This window comes from Periplaneta americana, chromosome 3 (assembly GCF_040183065.1).
Source record: "Periplaneta americana isolate PAMFEO1 chromosome 3, P.americana_PAMFEO1_priV1, whole genome shotgun sequence".
Taxonomy (NCBI): domain Eukaryota; kingdom Metazoa; phylum Arthropoda; class Insecta; order Blattodea; family Blattidae; genus Periplaneta; species Periplaneta americana.
Window position 1 is genome coordinate 142,060,630 of NC_091119.1, and position 25,065 is coordinate 142,085,694.

The 25,065-nt window shown below is 35.4% G+C and overlaps 1 protein-coding gene and 1 long non-coding RNA gene across 2 annotated transcripts; both read right to left on the reverse strand.

Annotated features, from left to right (window-relative positions):
* Positions 1-677: 677 nt before the first annotated feature.
* Positions 678-8,760, reverse strand: LOC138697150 (uncharacterized). Its single transcript, XR_011331542.1, has 5 exons — positions 8,423-8,760; positions 5,193-5,329; positions 4,233-4,359; positions 3,377-3,516; positions 678-944 (listed from the first exon to the last, which is right to left on the reverse strand). It is a non-coding gene; the product is annotated as an uncharacterized lncRNA (long non-coding RNA).
* A 4,993-nt stretch (positions 8,761-13,753) lies between these two features.
* LOC138697151 (unextended protein-like) lies at positions 13,754-22,519 on the reverse strand. Its single transcript, XM_069822725.1, has 4 exons — positions 22,248-22,519; positions 20,504-20,792; positions 15,092-15,465; positions 13,754-14,048 (listed from the first exon to the last, which is right to left on the reverse strand). The coding sequence occupies exons 1-4, from the start codon at positions 22,413-22,415 to the stop codon at positions 13,815-13,817; spliced, it is 1,065 nt and encodes a 354-aa protein (XP_069678826.1). The 5' UTR covers positions 22,416-22,519; the 3' UTR covers positions 13,754-13,814.
* Positions 22,520-25,065: the final 2,546 nt, after the last annotated feature.

Genomic DNA, 25,065 nt, shown 5'->3' on the forward strand with positions numbered 1-25,065 from the left:
TTTCACCAGTTACATGGCTTTCATCATAAACTCTGCATGAAAGCATTTTATCATGATCCAAATGAAAAGTGTGTGTGCAAACTGTGTAACGTGAAAGATATCATTTCTTTGTATGCACAAAGAGGACAAAGACTCTAAATGAATACAGCAAGGAACGATAGACCAAAACTTTATGCACGTTCATGTGCATTTATACTATTATTATTTCACCAATTTTGGATTGAAATTGCATATCACCATCCAGTAAAGAAACTACGTATACTTGTGTTGAATACAGATTAGCAAAGAAATATAAAATAGATGTTGTTGTTTTCTAATGCCAGGCGTTTGACAATAAAGTCATTTGACCTCTTGCACTCCAATATTTTTCAAAGATATTATCATGGTCAGCCACTGAAGCACAGATTTTGAGATGTACCGGTACCTATAATGTATACCTTAAAAAGATTTAAAGACTCTTTTATGTTATTCATTTATAAATGACTGATTAAACTATTAAGTTATTTCAATTAAATAAATAACAACTCCACTGTGTTAATATTTAAATTGTGATGTTCTTTTACCTGATTGACTAGATTCAGTCAATTTCCATCATCCTCTGAGTTCTAATCATTTATAAAGATAACATGTTTGTAAAATATGTACTATACTGTGCATGACATTAAATGAATTGTACAGTGTATAAAATATATTATCTGTTTTTATTAATTTAATTACAACTTTTAAATTTGGAATGAAATTTTTCCATTGTTAAGCATTAGTAAACAATATTGAAATATTTCCTTCTCTGTCTCACAGTTGAATCTCCTCATCTTTTAATGTTACTGTTTATTCTGCGCTGATTATGGAGAAGAAATGTACTATTAAATGATGATTAATTTGCTGAAATTGGTGTAAGGCTGTTTTTAAGATATGCTCAATCGTAATTTGCTGATATCCAGTCACTGAAAAATAAAGCAAAACTGCAGAATCATATGGTTTTCACGGTCCACATGAGGCGACAATTTTTAGTTTTTTGCGCAGATGTACAAACATAGAGAATAACTGTTGATAACGGATCCAACAGATAAATTTTCCCTTCTTTTTCTTTCTTAATGGTGAAGCTCATATGTAGCTACAAAGTACTGTTTATACATCTATATGACATAGTGCAAAATTCCAAGAATTTCATACCAGAAATACAGAAGAACTCTTCTCTCTCTCGCTCTCGCTCATATATATAATGTGTTAATGAACTAGGTTTTAAGTTACTGGTACCTTAGTTGACTAGTTTCGGCCTGGGGGCCATCTTCAGAACTGGCCTGGTCTTCGGGTTTTCTGTTGTTTTTATCTCATGTGGAGGCACGTTTTTGTGGTGTAGTGTGGAGTCGAATAATGTGTCTGTTCTGAAATTGAGTTGTGTGTTGAAAATTTGTTGTGGGTGTGTTTTTGTAAATCTGTATATTTCGTCTTGTTCTAGTGTGTTCAGTTTCTGGTTTTTCGGTTGGATATGTAGAATTTCCATGTCTGTGTCTATGTTGCTGTAGGTGTGGTTGGCGTTTGTGATGTGTTCTGAGTATGTGGAAGTGTTGTGTGATTTGGTTATGGCTGTGATATGTTCTTTGTAACGTGTTTTAAATGATTTGTCTGTCTGTCCGATGTAGAAGTTGTTGCAATTATTGCATGTGAGTTTATATACACCCGTGAGGTTGTATTTGTTTGTTTGTGTGCTGAGATGCTTTTGTAGAGTGTTTTGTGTTCTATATGCTATGTTGTAATTTAATTTTTTTAAAGAAGATGCGATCTTGTGTGTTTTTTTTGTTTTCGTATGTTAATGTGATGTATTTTTTGTGTTCTTATGTTTGTTTTGTGTTCCTATGTTTCTTGTAACTATGTTTTGTCTTTTTTATTATGTTGTCTATTATGTTGGGGTTGTATCCATTTTTTTGTGTTACCCGGTATGTATTTGATTGTGTTTAGCTCTTCTTTGTAGTCTTGCTGCTCATTGGTATGTTGAGTAGTTTTGTATCGTGGCTCGAAATCCAGCATGTTTGTGTTGTGTTAGGTGTTTGAATGTGTTATGTATGTATGTGGTTGTTGTGGGTTTTCTGTAGATTTTGAATGTGTGTTTGTTATCAACTTTTGTTATTATGATGTCTAGGAAGTTTATGGATTTGTTGTTTTCGATTTCTAATGTGTAATGTAGCTTTGGGTGTATTCTGCTTATGTGTTGATGTAGGTTTTGTATCTGTCTTTGTTTCCTTTGTATAGTATTAGTATGTCGTCTATGTCTCTGTGCCAACACATACCTGCTACAAAAAGTTTTTTTCCTTCTTTTCGCATTTTAAGAAATCATTTTAAGAGCTTTTAGTAGGAATTATCAATGAAATTCGAAGAAAAGACACCATGGCACAATAGGCTGTATAGCCGGTACTGTTGTGGCGGTGTCAGGAATTGGTGACCCGACAGTTGTCCATTAGCAGTGCCACAAACGCGCCATTAAAACAGTGGCGTGGCTGTGGCCCTGTCTGAAATCTACAATTTATCCATTTTGAATCTTGCCGATACGCTCATCATATAACCAATGCTAACCATACATACAATAACATAAATGCGGACATGGAAATCCTACACATACAACCCAAGAACCAAAAACTTAACACACTAGAACAATACGAAATATACAAACACACTAAAACACACCCTGATCAAATTCTCAACACACAGATCAATTTCAGTACACACACACTATTTGACTCCACTATTCAACACCTTTCAACAATCAAATGCACCCACATAACAGGCAGAGAAGTTCGAGATGACGCCGAGATCTAGTAGACTCTGAAGATGGTATGACGATGCACCGAAACAGCTGTAAGCCGCACAGACTTACATAATTAACACGAGTAAGTCCACTAGTTAATCAATTACTTATCTACAATTAATTCTATGTATTGCGAAGTGAAGCATCACTTTTAGTGGCCGCCACCAGTGGCAAAGCCAACCACTCAGACTGTCTGCAGAACCACTATTCTATGACTGTGGCTGCATCTGAAGGTCATCATTTATATCTATTATTCACAAGTGGCAGTAAAAGTGGCCTCGTCTGAATGAGCTCAGAATGTTAACTTTGAGGTTTTAGTTGGCTGGTAATATTTTTACGACACTAGTTTAATAATGTGGCATATTATGCACGAATTTGACTAACGATAACCTGTTTATAATGCTAATGTACAAAAAAGTTATTCACGAACTTTTTTTTACTAAATACGCAATTTTACGCTTATCGATTTACAATAAAAAGAAAATAAACTTATTTATAAGGTAAAGAAATAATGAAATGAACTCAAGTAGGTAGCCTACCTGTATGTTTAAATCGGAATTACATTTTTCTCACCTTACTTTCTTCCACTTCTGTTTGTGATTTTACAGCTTCAGAATACATTGAACTGATGATATATATGTATGTGAGATCCGTTAAGGCTCGTACAGTATAATCCGATATGTACCGGTACTTTCCTTCCATTTTAGAGTCCACTGTTAACATATGTAAGTCAGACTTAGAATTGCTAGTTGCATAGAAAACTATTTTGAGATTAGTCTTTGAGCTCGAAAATTACAATTCATATAATTTCAGCTTTATAAGAATCAATACACTGTACTGAATACATAGACCTAGCCCATATGTTCCTGAAAGTTAATATAATACAAAAGCAGTGGTGATTGACAGAACACTATCAAAATAAAATATTGACGGATCTACAAAGTTCAGTGGAGGAACCTTATGATTTTCAAATTTATGTAACTCTATGGAATTTTACTCCGCCTTATGAAGTGCCAGGAGAGGTCTTAACCTAAGCCTAACTAATTTCCAGACCATGGACGAACACAGGAACATTTTCCTTTAACGAAAAATTCCTGTGTTCTAACCGGAAATCGAATCTGGGACCTCATGAACTGTAGTCAGAAGCTCTGACCACTAGTCCATGAGGCTGGTCGTAGTGTAGAAATATCTAACACGCAATCTGGAAACTATCCAACATTATTACTTTGCTTAACGACATGTAACAAAAATAGTGGAAGCATATTCTAAAAACGTATAACTAAAATTCATGCCCTATCTTGTCAGCCTAGTCTTTGAAATTAATGACTGAAAGAATTAATAAGTTCACAAACTCGAGAAAGTATAGGCCTATAGACTGAATATTTTTTAATTATTTTATTTAACAATTTATAACAATGTTTTCAGTCACCTGACATCTTCAGTGCTTGTACGCCAAAGTAGCTGAAGGGTCCACTTTCAAAAGACATGTCCTCCTGGCCAACAGTTACCTCTACACGTCCTTCCAATATAAGAATGAAGTAGTCTGCCTGCTTGCCCTGATCAGAGATATAAACAAATCAATCACATCCTAACTTATTAAAAACATTGCAGGAACAACATCGATACGTGACATTTCAATCGTCCAGCTGGTTTTTAACATTCTGCTCCAGAATCACATTTCGATTATTTCCTTGCATTTCATTCCATACGAAATTTTTAATTAATGGTTCTCTTATTTAGATGTTTATGAGATCAGTACCTTTTTTTCTACTAATGAAGGCTTGTTTAATTTCGATTGCACTTTCATTAATATAATTTTGTAATGAAACTGCCTAGGTAACAGAACTGTCCTTGTATAAAGGACTTACAAAACGTTGCCATGACATCAGACCAGTAAGCCACGTGGCTAGCAAGCTGTCAGATGTCGAAAGAAATGTTAATTTTACTATTGTGGTTTGTTTAGTCAACTGTCTAAAGACAGGTTTGAACCTCATACGTGACACCAATAAGACATCACTCACGAGGCAACTAAGCCAAGAGATAATGAAGTGGCATGGCCAGTTCCTTTCCCTCTCCATTGCATACATCGCTGATTAGTAACATATTACACTAATCAGTCTTCAGAAATTTTACTACAATTAATATATAATTTTATGATTAGACACAGAAATCTAACTGGAAATCCCCCCCACAAAGATATCCTGCATACACCACTGTTTATTAATGTGACTCTTTCTTACAAAAACACAGAAATACATATATTTCTTTAATATAGTATCAGTACAATACCTGTATTTACAAATAAAGAATATTTAATTAAAAAAATTGCTGAGCATGCCTAGAATGCCAGGAGTATTCGCATTGGTTTTCTGAATTAAAAATTCTTTACCTTTGTATATAAGAAACATTCGGAATCTCTGTAACTATCTTTCTTGGATTTTAATGTAAATTTTTTTATTACATTTTGACTGAGAAGTTTATGTAGACAGGCTTCTGATAATCTCTCAGACTTGAATGGATCCACCACTGAAAAAGACATAGTTGTACATCTCAATCAAGTGATGTGTCTTATAATAAGTTATTTTTAAGATAAATATTGATATTATAAAGTCAAATGTGACGTAGTTTTTTTTTTCTTGCTGTCATAGACACTGCACTCGGTGCACTATCTTTGTCCACTACAAATTTCATTTGGACCTACTGGAATTTGAACTCGAGTTACCAGCATGAAAAATCAATGCTATTGCCACTGAGCCTTATGCAAAATAAGTAGGCCTACTGTACTGGGATATTTGGCCTACATGGGTTGCAGACTGAATATTTTGGAGAAACTAGTGCAGAGTTTGTTCTGATGATTTTGAAAGGAAAAATCCTCCATTACACTATATTATTACGGTACTGACAATATAAGAAAGCAAAAAAAAAAAAAAAGACACGTATATGCAAGGCATAATAGAAGCCCAAACTAATCTAACCTAACCTAACCTCTCACAGATTCGTATATGCAAGGCATAACAAAAGCCTAAACCAGGGGTCGTCAGCATAGAGCACGCTGGGGCTAGTCTCTCTTACCCGCGGAAAACGCAGTGCACTAGGGTGCACTCCGTAGCTGCTAGCGGGTATGCTCTCTATCTCTCCCTGTTGCACGACAGTGCACACGGGACAGCACCGCGTACCCTTTGCACATTTCATCGAGTGCTGACGACCACTGGGCTAAACTAACCTAACCTGTCACACATTTGTACATGCAAGGCACAGCGTGAGTGTACACTAGCGTGAAACTTTTGTAATGTCACCAAAGTTATGTTGGTATTAATGAGGAGACATCTGAAGATGTGGAAGTAGAGTACGAGGAACAACTCAGTGCTAGTTTAACCAATATTTTCATTTTTCATGCGCTTAAATGTCTTTTAGTATTACCACAATCTAGTATAAACAGTCACGAAGCTCAATACGTAGGAAATATGCATCCATAGACAGTTGCTAACCACTAGGATCGCTACTATCACCTCATCACAGACAATGCTAAATAGTACCTGCACAGTCTATTATTCCTAGTACCCTCATCAACTCAAGCTTCGTGACTGTATATACTAGACTGTGGTATTACCGTAAGTACATTATTTTTGGTCCTTTGATATTATTTTGAAATTTGAATGTAATAATGGGTTTCTCATGTACAATGCAACTCGCGGTCTCAGGCATTGCTAGGAAAGCATTAGCTTGGCAGGAAGGCAGCACTCACTGATTGCGCAGCTGGCGGCCTCTCCAGATTCTCTTAACAAGATTAGTCTTGCAGATGCCTTAGCTGTAAACAGTGTGTATTACTTAGCCTCGTTCAGTTTCATTTGCTGTGTGATTGAGTACCTACACATTTGTTCATTCTTATTGTGTGTAGTTTCGTTCATTATGTTATACACTACAAGCAACGAGTGCTTACTGTGTTAAACTATGTATGCAAGAACAGAGTTGTATGTGGAATGTTGGCTTGCTTTTATGCATACATTTCCTGAAATACATGTTCCCAATAAATCGACGATATACAGATACATTAAGAAGATTGATAACAGATTATTAGAAAAATTTGAAGAGACTAGATTTGTGTTAAACATAAAGAAAACTAGAAAACCAAGTGTTCTAACCAAGGAAAAGTTAGACGAGATAGGAGCGACCTTAGAAAGAAGTTCGAGAAAATCGTTGCCTCATTTAGCATTTTAGACTGCTTGTATCAGTAGCATCTGCCCACAGAGCTGTGCATAAACTCAGATTGAAACCTTATAAAATAACCCTAATGCACAGACTGACAAATTTGGATATTGTTGCTCGACGTCGATAATGCAACTGCCTATTGCAATCTGTGCATGATGGGGAGGTTGATTCTGGAATGGTTTTTTTTTTTTTTTTTTTTCCCCCTGATGAAGTTTGGCTGCATTTATAAGGTTACATGAATTCGCAGAACAATAGATATTGGAGTTCCGAAAATCAGTTACATCAACAGCCTCTACATGATGTGAAAACTGGAGTGTGGTGTGCAATTAGTGCAACACGAATTATTGGACCACTTTTTTTCCACGAAACCATAAATTCTAATAGGTATGTGAACAATATACTGCACCTTCGTGAATCACCCACTGTTAAGGGGAGGCAGAGGTGAATATTTCAAAATCCACAAAATTTATCCGATTTGTTTGAAATTGATCATGGATATTAAGTATGTTATTAGTAATGGACATACCAAGTTTCAACTTTCTAAGTACAATAGTTCTGTAAATATTAATAATTTTATAACACTTTATATCGTTTGATATAAAATGCTCCATGCACCATATTGTAAGAAATTTTCAATGTTTCTTTTTATTTATATGTTCAGAGAAGATATATAAATAATAAGTATTAATTTATTATTGGAATAATATAGTAATACAGTTATCTTGGTTTTAATTTCATACTTTAAAGGGAACGAAATCAAAAACTGACATCGGAATATGAAAATATAGTGTATAAAGATAATAAAAATGGAAAAAAACCAAATTTTCTTCAGTTTTGTTCAAAATTTCACCTCTGCCTCCCCTTAAACCTTAACAAAAACAACAAGGAAGAAAAGATATTACAGGGCTGTGTTATATAACAAAATTATTATAAAAATTAACATTTTACGACCACTCAGCACATAAATTATGTCTCTACCCTCTCGTAGCATGTTCCACTATAGGGACTCACCCACACTTCAGCCCAATGGCTTCTCAACACAAGATTCAGAGTTCAGTCCCTGGCACATTATCTAATAATCTAAGCAGACAAAGTGACTCTGGAGCAAATTTATTCTACTATTGTTTTCGAACAAATTCTGTAATATTAAAGAGACTTTAATAAGAAATGCAACAAATACGTCCTACAAAACCTACACTGTTGACTAACAGTGTTCAACATGTCTTTCCCATGAACATATTTAACTTGAAATAGTACCAGTAGTACTACGGTTGTTATAAAAGACCGTATATTTTTATGCTCTTTTCTATCAACCACTTACAAATATGATTTCGTTATTTATAAAGAAAAAGTAATAACTCAGTGAAAAATAGGCCTACTATTAAAACATTGATATGAATGATCACTTACATGTTCTCAAATACTGAAAAGCAGCCTGCTTTAATTGTGAAGATATTTGAATATCTTCATGTTGAGTTCCAAGTTGAGCAGGGAATCCATATTTCTTATACCGAGCATGTATAATACCTATAATGGAAAACAGTATTTAGTAATGACTATACTGATCATGATAACTTAAAATAATATGCCTGAATCTAATTTGCCTCCCTGGAATATAACCAAGTTACAATAACGACTCTGAAGATCATCCCAAGACCTGGTTGGGTTTTTCCCGAGGTTTTCCCCAATCGTAAGGTGAATGACAGATAATCTATGGCGAATCCTCGGCCTCATCTCACCAAATACTATCTCGCTATTACCAATTTCATCGACGCTACATAACCCAGTAGTTCATACAGCTTCATTAAATAACCAAGTAAAAAATTAAGGTACCAGTATCATAACCTAATATTTAACACTTGAAAGCAATAAATTATATATTCCGAAGTGATATAGTGTTAAAAGTTGTGTAATCAAGATGTATAAAAAATTAAATTATAATCTTATACAAAAGGGAAATATTAAATATTTCAAACTTATAATTTCTGTATGTAAAAAAAAAGCATAACAGTTTTACTAGCATATAAAGGATGAGAATTTATGAATACAAAATTCAGATTTAATACAAATTACTCAATAAATGTTATATACTGCTCCTCGTACAGTAAAAATAAAATAACGGTAATGCAGATTATGTATGTACTATAATGTACTATATGTACTATAATAAAAACAATTTATGAAGTTTAGTTTATTCAGTGAATTCTCCAATATTAAAATATTCCCAGCACAAATTATTAAATGCTCTCATTCCGTGCATAATCATACATATTTTTGTTTCTGCCTTTCAGCAATTTTATGTAAAAGCATGGATTTTCTGTGTATCAAACTCACCAGCTTCTGTTTCATCCATTATTTCTTCCTGAACTAGTTCTTCAAGGATATCTTCCAGTGTAATGATTCCTATTACTTCATGTTCTGATTCATGCGTCCCTGAAGTCACCTCGTCAGTTAGTTCTTCTGGTTGAGGTTTCAGACGTTTGACAAATGCCAAATGGCCTTTATCGCCTCAAACAACCATTTTGAAAACAATAGGTGATTAAAATATATCTAATAAAATTTTATTTTTTTGGATGACATGTAAGCATAGAGCAATTTCTGCATTGAAATTAATTATTACGATCAACAAGACAAAATTTGAGGCTGATAGTAATACATATACTGAAATAATTTACAACCCTACTTCTTTTGAGTACCAGTACCGGTACCTATATTCATTTCAATCATACGTATCTCAGTTGTAACTACCTTCTTCAAATGAGAAGAGGTAATAAAATTATGTACGATAACATTCTTAGAGTCCACACCTGTGGAGTAATGGTTAGTGCGTCTGACCGCGAAGCCTGGTGGTTCGGGTTCGAATCCCAGTCGAGGCAAGTTATCTGGTTGAGTTTCTTCCGGGGTTTTCCCTCAACCCAATATGAGAAAATTCTGAGTAATTATTGGTGCTGGACCCAGACTCATTTCACTGGCATTGTCACCTTCATTTCATTTAGATACTAAATAACCTGAGATATTGATACAGTGTCGTAAAATAACCCACTAAAAAAAACATCAATAGATTAATTATTTTGATGTGTTATTTTTCAAGAGACGTATTTATAAGCCATCATCATTGGTGCCCAAGATACATAATATGTTTAAATCTGGGCGAAGGGAGTGAGCTTTAAATGATACTGGACATTAATGATTAGGAGGTTATGTACTGGGAGGTTGTATTGGAGGTTTCGTGTTAAAGTTTTCATGTTCCTGAATAAATGACTCCAGGCTATTTGCATTTTAGGCTTAATAGATCCATTTTACTCTATGTCTTTATTGAATCTTCTACTTGTGCAATTGTACCTCTCCTCTAGTTCCCAAGAAGCTCTGATCTCATGGATTTCTTCATATGGGAATACGCAAAAAAAAAAAAAGTTTATATTTGGAAACACTTTATGAACCTCTCAATGTCTGCAGACCTATGAAAGGTGCTCAATTTGAGACTTACCAAGGTAAGAAAAATCTGGAGAATTTCTACATAGGTAGGCTTACTTTTAAAAGAAAAATCATTTATTTTGCTCAATTATTTTTCTAGTTATCCGAGTCTGAAATTTTATCTGATTGACCTGTATTAAGAACAAAGTAGATTTTCTTGACCAAATCTGACAATTTCTGCCAGATACAGATTTTAAATTCAACAAACTGGACAATAAAGCTCGAAACCAATTCAGATTCACCTTCAGCAAAATTAGGAGGAGTTCAATTAGTCTCTGCCAAAGAAGATGTAAACCAAACCAAGCCATTGCTGAAGGTGAGGGGGAAACATAAATCTGAAAATTTGAAGCACTTTTGATGAGGATGACAAGTTTGGTCAAAATTGGCTTACACAAAGTGAAATTACGAGAAATTCATCAATACATAATATAATTACCTTTCTCGGAAACCAGTCTCAAAATAGCATTTATAATTACGGATTCCTACGTATGGTTTTAAATGCTTACTGAAATTACACAATATGTTACATGAACAATACTGTACAGTATATTTGGCGACTCTTTACAACTGCGTTACCAAAGGGAGGCATTTATCTATCCATACCCATCTACTGACTAAAATGTATGTATGTATGGCATACCAAAAGCCTGAACTAACTAAACCTAAACTGTCACTACATTCAAGCTTATGAAAACTCGCTATCTGTATACCTCCCAAAAGCGTATGTGTAAGGCATGCAATTCCACGTCTCTGCCGGCCACCACTTTCACAGCAACTTTCCACCCTTATTCCGGTGAGAAATTGGCATCGCCACTCAATTTGTCTTTTGTTTACAGCACGCATGACTTGACTAGAAGCCAAGTAGGCCTATGTAAATACATCTTACCATTCTTTGGTAATGTAATTGTAAAGAAATGCCCAGTATTTGAATAAACATACCTTTTTTAAAGTGTTTGAACATTGCATCAAGTGTAACATTATCCATCACAAAATGACAAGGATTCTCATGGTACTTAATGAATACTGATACAGGCGTTTTATCATCAGTATCAATAAACGCAAGATCTTTACTAAAGAGGACAGATACGATATTTTGACGATTATCTTTATATACTGGAATTCGTGTAAAGCCTGCAAGGAATTAATAGACCATACATTTATTAGTTTAAGATAGCTTATAGTAATACCCCTTATCCGTGGAATCTATATTCGTGATTTCAGTTATCTGCTGTAAACCTCGGTGAATTTTTTTTTATATATTTTAGTGCCCAGCATCTTAATCTGAAGAGTTTTATAGCAAATATAGAATATAGTCGCATTCTGTATTATATTCATAGACTGTGGTATTATCAATTATCAACACTGTCCTTAGTAGCATTACACCCACTAAGCTTAAATTTACTTTTCACCATCTTGGCATGTGCTGCAGTAGCAACCTACCAATGGTAGGTTCGCTATTATTCATGGCTTCACATATGTACGGTAGATTTTGGAACGGTTATTTCCCACGGATATAGGAGGATTACTGTGAATGATTTACATGTTTTGAGTGGCAAATTAAATTTATACTGGTATCCTAATTTACTCCAGTTGCTAAGCCACTATTGATAATTACCGGTATCTTATGTTTCAGAATTTTCAGGTTTCAATTCCACCCACGTCGAAAACATGAACATACGGTACTTGAAACAAAGCAAGTAATTTGTGTCTTACTTACAAATGGCTTTTAAGGAACCCGGAGGTTCATTGCCACCCTCACATAAGCCCGCCATCGGTCCTATTCTAAGCAAGATTAATCCAGTCTCTACAATCATATCCCATCTCCCTCAAATCCATTTTAATATTATCCTCTCATCTATGCCTAGGCAAAGGTCTTATTCCCTCCGGCCTCCCAACTAACAACTATTATACCTGTCTAAAATAAATTTATTTTATAAATTTTATTGGGAGTCTTTTCAGTTTCTAAAACTAAAAACAGTAACAATGGAAAAAAAATTCCTTTTATTCATTCACTATCATAAACAATAATAGAAGTTTTAAAAGTATTTAGTACTGCCCCATAGAATCCAACTAATGTTTTTGTTCTCTCCATTTGCTTTTACGTCTTCTACGATCTTATCATATTAGGTCTATAATGAAGAGCCTAACTCTGACTGAGGTTCTAGCTGATATGTACATTTATTATTAGGCAGTATGGTATATCTCACTTGACGGTATGTGTCAGAGGAAGAGCAATTGTATACATCTGAAGTCTTATTAGTGTAATATGTATCTAGTCAGTGATGTATGCAATGGAGGGGGAAAGGAACTGGCCACCCTACCCCATTATCTCCTGGCCTAGTTGCCTCATGAGTGATGCCTTGTTGGTGTCACTTGTGGGTCCAGACCTGTCTTCGGACAGTTCACTAAACAACAACAATGAAGAGCCATTTTTGGGAGTCTATTATCATTCATCCACGATATGTTTAATTTTTTAAATTTTGCTCCTATGTTATTATTTCTTTGATAACCTAAACGTGTAAAACCTAAATCTGTTATGTTAAAAACTTTCAATATTATTGGTGTGTGGATAAGCTTCAGGGTTTCTACCGCGTTGTCTTGGTGTTATTGGCTGACGTTTCGACTGCTGTGTTGTGGCCATCTTCAGAGCAGTTGTTGGATAAGGAAATAGTCTAGACTAGAAATAGACTATTTCCTTATCCAACAACTGCTCTGAAGATGGCCACAACACAGCGGTCGAAACGTCAGCCAATAACACCAAGACAACACGGTAGAAGCCCTGAAGCTTATCCACACACAATTTACACCAGCCGTGGAAGCCTACGCGAACACTTTCAATATCATTGTTGGATTATTTTACTTCCTCATTATATGAAGAACAGGCAAACAATTGTAATGTTACAAAAATCGATTTCAAGATATTGAACCATCCTCCACAAACTGATCCAACTCTTCTTGGTTGTGAAAAGTGCCAGATTAACACTAGTGGCTAGTGGCAAAGGTAGCATATGCGATGGGCTCCACGCTTCATAGGGACCAGCGTTTTCGAGGGCCCTCAATAGAACATAAATAATTTAATAAATAAGACCTAATCTTTAAAAAATAATGCTTGTAAGCTGTCTGGAAGAAGGTAAACCAAGAAAATCGTGAGGGGTGAGAAGGAAGATGTAAAACAATATGAAAAAATCTCTCCATGAACATCAATGGAAAGAGAAAACTGATGAGTTATCAGGAATATGACAAGATGTTTATGGCATTAAAAACACACACACACACACACACAAATTCACTATATAATATGTTTTGTCTTATATCGGTATATTTATTGTTATTGTTGTACAAGTAAACTAATTAAAAATTTGTATGTAGTCGATGCCAATACATTACCTTCCTTTACAATTTCCATTACTGTATCAAAATCAAGTACATCATCATAGTTAAGCATATAAACTTTATCTATTGGTGTCATTATTTCACCCACTGTCTTTGTCTTCATATCAAACGCACCTGAGATGATATTAACTTCATTAGGGCTCACTTGTTCACCATTTTCTACAGCCACCTGAAGAAATCGACCAGCAGAATATAAAGAAAAAACATATCTTATTATAAAAAGGTTCATAATGACCGCCAATGTCTAACTCAAAAGTATGTGTTGCATGTGTTTTTAAGTTTAGTGTTTTTATGCAATATAAAATACATATTTAAGACCAAATTTGATAGTTTCCTTGATGTAATACAACTGTCCGTCCGAGTGGTTATGTCGCATCCTGGTTTCCCCCACCAGTTTCTGCTGTCCCCTGTGATTATATTCATCGGAACTGGAATCCAGTACGACTTAGTCGATAAAGCGTCAGCATGTGGAGCTGAAAACCCGGGTTCGAGTCCCGGTGCCAGAGAGAATTTTTCTCTGTTCTATCCATCCTTCATCACCCTCTGTAAAGGCTAGTGGCTGGAGTGGTAGGCTCTTTCCTGAAAATATTTGCTGTATGGGATTGGAAGTCTACGTAGTATTATACAACTATTTAAAATAATTTAAAGAAAAGGACCCCATTAAGTAAGTAAATCTCATGTGATTTCTCGTTTCGACGACCCTGCGACATAACTACTCTGACAGACATAATATAATGTATAGGCCTACAGGGTGTCCCAGAAGGAATATAAAATACTTCAGGATAATGTAGATTGGGTTAAACTACATCGATTTAACCTGATATACCTGTGTTGGAAATGTAAAGGTTGAGAGGTTACTGAGGAGCAAACTTTTAAACAGAGAGAGACATTATAGACATATTTTTACATTTTAGCACATTGTGATATGATAAATTATTGAAAATGCTGCTTCTTCTATTGTTCCAATAAGTTTATTAAATTCACATCATCTGCATAACTAAGCAACTGGACAGATTTGATAAATATGGTCCACTGTCTCTGCAATTCGGATTTTTAAATGTTACTTTAAGTACACTTATTTAATAATTAGAATGAACAAAGTGTACCTTGTTCCTGTTTAACTTTCTCAGCAAAGTTTTAACGTATTAAAACATAAAATATTTAAATCGTTAAACATTATTTTAATTACATTAAAGAAACAGGCATATTTACCTTGAGCATTGCCATAAAATGGTCTCGTGTATACACAACACCAACATCACCGCCTAAGAGCCACGTAAGAAGATGGCCAATTGGGTATGCCAGTGGGAACATAAGTATCATGAAAAATCTTGTAATGTAAATAGTCTTTGCTCCAATTAAGAGACCGTAATGTGTGCAAACTGCCTGTGGCAGAATCTCAGCAAGTACCACTATACTACACGTAGCAAGTACAATAGCAACAAGTCCATTTGTTAGCGAATCTAAGATCACAGTGTAAGTACTGTTACATAATACATTGGCCAGTACTAGTGTACAAAGAAGTTGATTGCCATTTTTTCGAATTGGAAGGATGGCGTCTACGTATCTTTTTTCATCAGCTGTACCTGCAGGAAAAAAAAATGAGTTTGTGTTAGGCTATTGGTTTTTCACTGTATATACGTAGTCAGCTAAAACTTCCCTGAATTCTCCTAGCCTATCTGGAGAATTCCGTTCAGAGATGGAATAACTTTTTAAGGTGGAATTTATTATTTCTTCTGACTATATGACAGAAGAGGATAAATTCTGATGCAGGCGAGATACAGCCAGTGACATTTTCTTTCACGTATTCTCATAAAAAGTAATCCAATGGGTAATGTCAGGTGAGCAGGTAAGCCATGTGACAGGTCCAGCACGTCCAATCCATCTATCCCGAATTTGTTTAACAATAATTACTGCTGCCTTTCTTTCCAGTTTCTTCTTCTACTTCACAAAGAGTATTAAGACAGTATTAAAACCCTGCTGTGGTTGAGCAGTCTAGAGCAGTGTTTTCTGTAAAATATATATCCCTTGAGGTTTCCTATACTTTTAAGCACCTTATAGTAAATATAAATACAGAGTGGAAGTGAAATAATCTGCAGATTTTCAGAGTAAATAGCTCATGTTGTATTTAACAAAAAGTATATTGCCATATTGGTGGAAAGTTCATAATTTTCTCAGAAAAAAATGTTTTTTCTTTTCCAAATATTTAACACCCTCTTATTCGGTAATTATTGCGAGTAAGATAGTGATTTTTGTCTATAACGATAGAAAATCGAATAAAGAATTATATTTTATCTCCCTGGCATATTTCAATAGCGTGGACGGTTTTCATGTAAATTTAATTTAAAAACTTCTAAATTTAAGTCACTGACCAATGTGACTAACTTACAACATTGTATTCAGAAAGGGAGATGAGAGGTAGTTCACTAAAGCGGACAGACATGAGTTCATTGAAGAAAGAGCAGAGTGTTAGCAGCAACATTGCCAGACTGCTGAAACCACAGTCTAGTATATACAGTCACGAAGCTTAATACGTAGTAAATATGCATCCATAGATAGTTGCTAACCGCTAGGATCGCTAATATCGCTTCATTACAGACAATGCGAAATAGTACCTGCACAGTCTATTGTTCCTAGTACTCTCATAAACTCAAGCTTCGTGACTGTATATACTAGATTGTGGCTGGAACTTCCAACTTAATTTTCTAATTAACCCTATATTTAATCACAAAACGTAATACCGGTATAGGTTTTCTGTTCACTTAAGTGTACCCTATCGTCCCTTTTAATCTGCATCGTATATAACAAGCTGAATTTAACTGATGTGTAATGACCATTATGAAAGTTACCATTATACAATCATTAACGCACTCATGTTATTTTTGTAGTAATGCAATGATAAATGCATCGAGCAGTAGTACAGAGAAAATCGAGCAGCTGTTACTCTCACTGTTACATGTATTTAAAGTGTGTATTCTAATTTAAAGTCCGGCCTAGTGTAAGATACAATTTCTTGTGGCAAAAACTGTAAACAGACGAAATTCATCGTGTTGAGTTTTTTTTTTTTTTTTTTTTTTGCATGACAGTGCCTGCCCTCATACTGCGCAGCATATTTTGTCAGAACTACAAAATTTCAACTGGGAAGTGCTTGATCATCCTCCATACAGCCCTAAGGTGCCATGCATATATGAAGAAGTGTCTTGCATCACCGTGCTTTGACGATGACAAATAGTTGCAGTTCAACATTGTAGGTTGGCTTCAGTCACAGGCAGGAGAGTTTTATAACTGCTTATTCCAAATCCCGTAAAACACTATGATAAGTGTCTCAATTTATCCGGAAACTATGTATAAAAATAAATCAAAATTTGTAGTTCTCGTATATATTAATTTAAATAATTTCGTACAATTGGTAGATCGTGAATTTCAATAATACATTTAAACCCATAGTGTCAGGTGCAACAAAAAAATTGAATTTTCTCTTTTATGGGAATATTCTTTTTTGCTTGATTATTTAACGACGCTGTATCAACTACGAGGTTATTTAGCGTCCATGGATTGGTTATAGCGAATGAGACCAAGGATACGCCATAGATTACCTGACATTTACCTTACAGTTGTGGAAAACTTGGGGGGAAAAAAACCCACCCAGGTAATCAGCCCAAGCGGGAATCGAACCCGCACCCAAGAGTAACTCCAGATCAGCAGGCAAGCGCCTTAGCCAATTGAGTTATGCCAGTGGCTGTAAGTATGTTGAAATCAGCTAATTCTTATATACCGTAATTGAAATACTTTATCGCTTTATAGTTTGAAGCCACATATTAATTTTTATAATAATATATTCAGTAGTAAAGAAAATACTGGGTCGGTTCATAAGTTCGTAGCATTTTTCGTTGTTATGGTAGCTGTGTCACTATAGTACTATTAAATGAATGAAAGTACAAACAAGCACTATGAACTTGTGCAATAATCCAATAGTTATTACACTCTTACCTTTAGGAAGATTGGTATTACCAGATTTACATAAAAATAAAAAGTCCTCCACAATATAATTATTTTAAACCTAATAAATTATTTTTGCTTTAATGCATGAGTATACATTAAAAACGAAAATTTTATGTCTATCCTTATGTTCAAGGGTGAATTTAATTATCCAGTTTTTTTAATTCAAAGTGTATATTCCTATGATTATTATGAATCCAGATACAAATTTTCATCCAAAATGAATAGAAGAGAGGTGATTAATTAATTCTGTCCTACTACATAGACTGGGAAAATTACAAACTGTGGACGACGATGACGGCAAGAATTAGTTATCTCTCTCTTTGATTTACTGGTATTTATTGATTTATAATACAGTGAGTCCCAGGCAATGTTCCCAGTGTTTCTGTTGGCAGACTAGTAGTAGGTTCCTCCCACTATACCACTATTGCTTGCATATGAAGGGTACACGGGAATAACGATCAAGGTCCATTTTAGAAAGTTTCGAGAAAAACGAATTTTAAAGTTTAAACACTTAATACTTTGTTATGTGTGTATTTAATAGAAATTGACGTAGTCGAATGTCAAGAACGATAATTTCTTATTACTAGCTAGACCACATGATAGTACTTTCTTTCCACTATAGGATAACATTATTAACTCAATTTCGATTTTTGATGGACCGTGATCATTTTTCCCGTGTACCCTTCATATGTGAACTCATGGCTCTTTGGTGGATTAAAATTTACGTACGTACTATGTTATACTAATAAATATAATAATTTTTCAAAATTGGAGATTCCTGTTTTATGATTAACCACTAAAGATGCCACCAAGACAACGCGGTATAAGCCCCGTAGTTTATCCACAGACCATGTACACCAGAGCTGGAAGCCTATGTGAACACTTAAAGAGAGATACAGTTCACCACATGTAAGCTGCACAGTTGATGAATCCTTGTCCTCGAAATTAGCTGTATCAGTCTACAGTCTACAGTCTGTCCTTGACAAACTGCAATAAACACACGGAGTGACTTAGCTAAGAATAAGTGCCGTTTATTACGTCGTGTTGTGTTCTGAATGGTTACCTATTCAGTGCGTGAAGGTGTATTCATTTTGAAAAGTACATAGGGAATAAGATATCATGTGGCAAAATAAGGGAAAACTTGCAAATATAGCTTTCAGGTACAGCTTCCTGTGAAGCAGACTTGAATATATTCAAGGAAAAATTGTTCTGGGGCCGGGTATCGATCCCAGGATCTTTTGCTTAGCGCACCAATGCTCTACTGATTGAGCTACCCAGGAACTTCACTCGACACCTTCTCAATTTTTTCCTTTTTATCCACATAACTTGAGTAGGCTGACAAGATGCCAGACACCAACATCGAGTGCACACAAACTCTGTGTGACTTGAAATAATTGTGGTTTCTGTTAACGTACCTACACTAATGTATATACTGTACTATGCAAATCTAGCTTTCAGGTAAAGCTCCCTGTGAAGCAGACTTTAATATATTTAAGGGAAAAATTGTTCTGGGGCCGGGTATCGATCCTGCGGATCAACAGAGCGTTGGTGCATTAAGCCAAAGATCCTGGGATCAATATCCGGCCCTGGAACAATTTTCCCCTTGAATATATTCAAGGGAAAACTTAAGACATAAATTTCCTGGCTGCCCAGTTCCATGTAGAAAAATAATACTAAATTTAATGAGTAGGTTTAATTAAATATTTTCTATGAATGTAAATTATCATCAAGGATATATTTCAGGGTCGAGGTATTATTTTTCGAGGTCGGGTGGCACAGGGCACTTTTCTGATTTTCATATTATCGTCAAATTTTGCAATTATAAGTCATATTTTATTCATATTTGAATAATTTAATAGTGAGGTCTACTACCTCTTTATCTAGATCCGAACCCATGTATTCTCGTCTGATATTCCACAAGTATTCCTATGAGAAAGGTGGTGGTGGTGATAACGATGGTGACGACGAAGACAACTATTGCCAGTACTACCGAAATCCCAGAGCCAAGATGCATCTTGTTTAGAAATACACCACTGATTATCATACAAGATGGGTAACCAGTCGGCATGTGGAAAAAGTAGGTCCAGGTTCAAATCCTGATTGAGAGAAGTTACCTGCTTAAGATTTTTTCCGGGCTTTTCCCTCAACCCATTAAAAGCAAATGTTGAGTAACTTTCGGCATTGGATCCTGGACTCATTTCGCTGACATTTTCATTCCACTCAGAAGCTAGATAACCATCGCAGTTGATAAAGCGTCATAAAGAAATTAAAAACATTTAAAAAGGTGGGTAACAATTCCAGTAACTACTGTGTTGAGATTGAGTACCGAATGTTGTTAATACAGAACAGGTACCAGTACTTAAGTTTTAACCTGATAAAGCACCTTGAGTACACGGGTGCAATCGGCATCGGTAGCGTGAGAGGCTCTTCCACAGGTCGACCAACAGAAACACTGAGAACGTTTGCTGGGACACATTGTATTTTCATCCATTTTTGTCAAAGTGTCAAAACAAATCTTAGTTGATACAAGAGTTCAGAATTGTAGTTACTATTGCTGATACCCATTTGAAGAAAAGAGAATTTCTTAGTTTTGTATAAGTAATTAAAAAGGGATGTACTTACCTATTCTGCTTAAAACTCTGAGTTCATTTACATCAAGAGCCAGAAGACCCAAAGTGAGCCCAGAAACCAAGGATGACAACAGCATGCTTATGCACATAATTATGATAAGAGCCCACAAAGGCAGCAATAAAGCATATGTTTGAAACGTAAGCCAATGATCTGAACCTTGGTGTAGCCATGAATTTGTAGTTGCGTCCTTCAGACATAAATAAAATGTATGAATCCGTTTATCAGTGTAAGATGGAGTCCGAATTTCAACCACAGCTGAATGGTCTGACACGCTACTAATCTGAAAATATAAAAATTAATTACAATGAAATTTTTCACAAGTGTTTCATTTAAAATAAGTAAACTTGTGAAACAGAAAGAGGAAACCTTTCCTCAAACTGTGCATATTGTTAGATTTCCAAAGCCGATAAACAAACAACAAATACAAACAATATCTACTAATACTAATTACAAGACTGCGAAATTAAAACTTTAATAAAGGTAATCGAAAAACTGAGCAGCCCCTTGCCTGGAGTAGATAGTGTTCATTCAGCTGTATTTAGCTGACAAAACACGTTGAGTGCAAGTCTCTATAACACAGGTGTTGCTACATGATTTTACAAACAGCTGCTGCTTTCATCCTCATGTTAAACTTTAAGTACAGTAGGTCAAGTATCACAATGAGGTGTTCCATCCTTGCATGAATTACTTGGTGGATAGGTAGGCCATTGTCCGCCATCTGGTTCCCATATATTTCCTGCCATGGTCGGGGAGGGGCAGCGCGAAAACAAATGACAATATACTTTTTACCCGCAAAAACGTGACGTCACTAACCTGGGACGCACAGAACTAAGAAAAATATTTCCCTCTCACTTGGCTATGACCCCCGAGACGACTATGTTGTTATTTGCTAATGCTCTGGATTTGGATTTTTCTCCCATTTTTTTTTATTTTAGTTGCTTATTTAACGATGCTGTATCAACTACTAGGTTATTTAGCGTCGATGAGATTGGTGATAATGAGATGAGGCCGGGGATTCACCATAAATTACCTTGCATTCACATTACGGTTGGGGAAAACCTCGGAAAAAACCCAACCAGGTAATCAGCCCAAGCAGGGATCGAACCTGTGCCCGAACGCAACTTCAGACCGGCAGGCAAGCGCCTTAACCGACTGAGCCACAGTGGTGGCCTTCTTCCATTTTCTATCAAGTGTTCCAATACCGGGATGAGTAGACGACTATAAAAGAACAACTCAGACAGCAAATGAGAGAAAGAAGCTGAGTCACTTGACTTCACCATGTTAGCTCCAGCATTCAAATAAATGCAACTTTTCGTTTTGAAAAGGAATTTTTCAATATTACATTTATTCAGATGAAATTTCTACATATTTACAGGTCAAAACTAAAATTCTTTCAATAATTTATTATCATAATACACTGCGCTCTTAAATTGACTGAGCATATTGCGAATTAAATCAATGGCTTTCCCAAAACTCGCTATGAAATATTTCATATAAAACTATTTTTATCTCAGAAAGGAAGCAAAAACGAGCAAAATTGTATTAAACTTTTTAGTTTGAAATATCTCAAAGAATAATTCCCTAAAGTAATGACATTACTTACGGTTCACTCTGTATATGCAGTTTCAAGGTTATTGCAATGTCTGCAATTTTAAATAACAGGCGTTTAGTTGTACTGTTTTATTCATTTAGCTTATTTCGTGTAATGCTCTTTTTTGAATATATGCACACTCACCTCGGCTTCACGTTTATTAGGATATTCACATATTTCACCAGACTTTTCTTCCTGTTCCGTGTATGTCACCTCCATGCCAACAATTAATCCACTGCCAAAAATTCTAAAAGTAATAGAACTATCGAGAGGTAACTGGGGAATGCCTTGATCATTGAGATTTGTTTCCATCTCTACTCGAAAACTATATATTTGTGCAGCTGATATATTATGCTGATTTCTTTTATTAAATATGTGGTGAACACCATTTCCATCTTCGTCACTGCTGATCCCAGAACAAGAAGTATATTAATTTCCTGATACTTCTTGCAACTTTTATCAGTTAACATAAACCAGCAGTTTACCTTAAACACGAGTATTGAAAATCATGTGATTAGGTACAATCTACAGTTTGTGTTATTAAACTACTGCTAGCCAATAACTAACATTAATAGAACCGAGATACTTCGACTTCAGTAACTAAATATTCAAACTAAGTATAATACAGATTCATTATATAGCCTACTGAGTAAGTGTAAAATAATTTACATTTTTGCCAAAATGTTTATTAATATAACCATAACTATGCATAGAAATGAATACCTTTTAATCCTTTCAATAAATAATGCATCTTCATTTTCATGTGAAAATATATTTGTTTTTAACGGTAATGAGTCTGAGGAAGGCTGAACTGGCTCCATTTGCACTTCAATCGCATACAAAACAATAACCAATATCACAAGTAACATTTTTTTTTTTTTTTTTTTTTTTTACAGGATTCACTTATAAACTGTGTGAAAGTAAATCACAGTACTCTCTGAATTCCATGTCATTGCAAGCATGTTTTTGTTTTTATTTATTTGCAGTCAAGGGAATCTCAAAACAAAAAAATTACCTACGGTACTGAAGAAATGTATGTAGATTAGAATAGAATTAAGACTCATACCACTGGGTTCAAAAAGTTCTCGGAATTTTACTACCATTTTTCGTATTAATATATAACAAGGGATATTATACATTTCTTTTGTTGGTAACATTCATGATGTCATTTCCTTGAAGTTTGTTGATAATGGCGATTGTTGGTTTTGAGTTGTAGGCAATTGTTTATCATAGTGTTTTGTTTGTTCGTTGCATTTTGTGATTATGTCCACAGAGCAACATACAAACATCAAGTTCTGTGTTTTGTTACACAAAACTCCTGCAGAGACATTAAGATTGTTGGAAGAAGCATATGGCGAAGCAGCAATGAAAAAACTCAAGTGTATGCCTGGCATAAACGCTTTTCTGGTGGCCGCGATAGCATCAAAGATGACGTACGCAGCGGCCGACCAACAACTGCAACAAATGAAGCAATCGCTCAGCGTGTGCGTGATGTTGTGAGGGACGACCGACGTAAACCATAAAAGAGATAGCAGCAGAGGTCGGAATATCAGTCGGAAGTGTACACAATGTTCTTCACAAGCATCTCAACATGCATTACGTGTCTCAGAAGTTAGTTCCGAAAATGTTGTCGGCAGAACAGAAAGAAACAAGAATGACTCTTGCTGGGGACATGATCAGTATGGCTGATAAAGATGGTGATTTCTTAAACAAAATTATTGCTGGTGATGAAACTTGGTGCTACTTGTACGACCCAGTCCCTAAACGACAGTCATCTGAGTGGAAATCGAAAACATCTCCTCGGAAGCAAAAATTTCCTAGGGACACTTCCAAAGGCAAAGTTATGTTGGAAGTTTTCTTCGACTCTCAGGGTCTCATCCACCATGAGTTCATTCCAGAAGGTCGTACTGTAACGAAAGAATTGTAAGTAGAAATCCTCCGTTGCCTCCGGGACGCAGTGAGAAGGAAACGTCCAGAAAAGTGGGTAGAAAACAACTGGTTCCTTATGCATGACAATGTACCTGCTCATCGCGCATCTTGCCAGGCACAACATAACTGCTTTGGATCACCCACCATACTCTCCTGATCTCTCACCACCTGATTACTTTCTATTTCCCCGTCTGAAAAGTCATCTGAAAGGACGGAGGTTCAATGCTGAAGAGGTTATCGCAAGCGCGACGAGAGCACCAAGACGGGTTTCACAAAATGGCTTCCAGGCCTGCTTCCAGGAACTCTACACGCGTTGGCAAAAGTGTGTTGTTGCGGAAGGCAACTATTTTGAAGGGAATGCTGTAGAATAGTGTTTAAGGTACGTTGTTTCTATGATACTAGCAAATTCCGGAAACTTTTTGAACCTAGTATGTATATAGATAGAATGAATAAAATAGAAGATCAGCATTTTGAACCAACATAATAAAATATTTGGTAAATATGGACAAACCTAGGAAATAATTTACTTAATAATGTATACATATATAAAACAAGAGGTAATTTAAATAAAAAATAACATAATAAATCAAGAATTGAAATAAAGGAGGTGATTCAAAATGTTTAAGGAGTCTTTGATGATGGCTAAGATATTTTTCACAGTTTGGTGGTAAATTTCAAGAGATTTTAGTTCACCCCATATAAATTTTTAAACACTACTTCTATTGCCAAAAAGTAAACCCATAACAGTACAGTTGTTGAGGGACATACCGTAACAGTAACTTAAGTCACAAATACATGGTGCATAAATTCTTCTTTTTTCCAAATCAATTTCCTTAGCCTGATCGATATTTATTTCGAAACAAACTGTAGGACCTAAAACAACAGCCTGATTTCTCTTGTGATTGATGGCTATAATATCAACTCTTCTGATAGATTCAGTTGAAGACGTGCATTGTTACTTCTTTGTTGCCATTTCAGATCTCCAAAGCAGATACCAATGCTGAATGCACTCTATGGTAGCAAATGTTTTTCA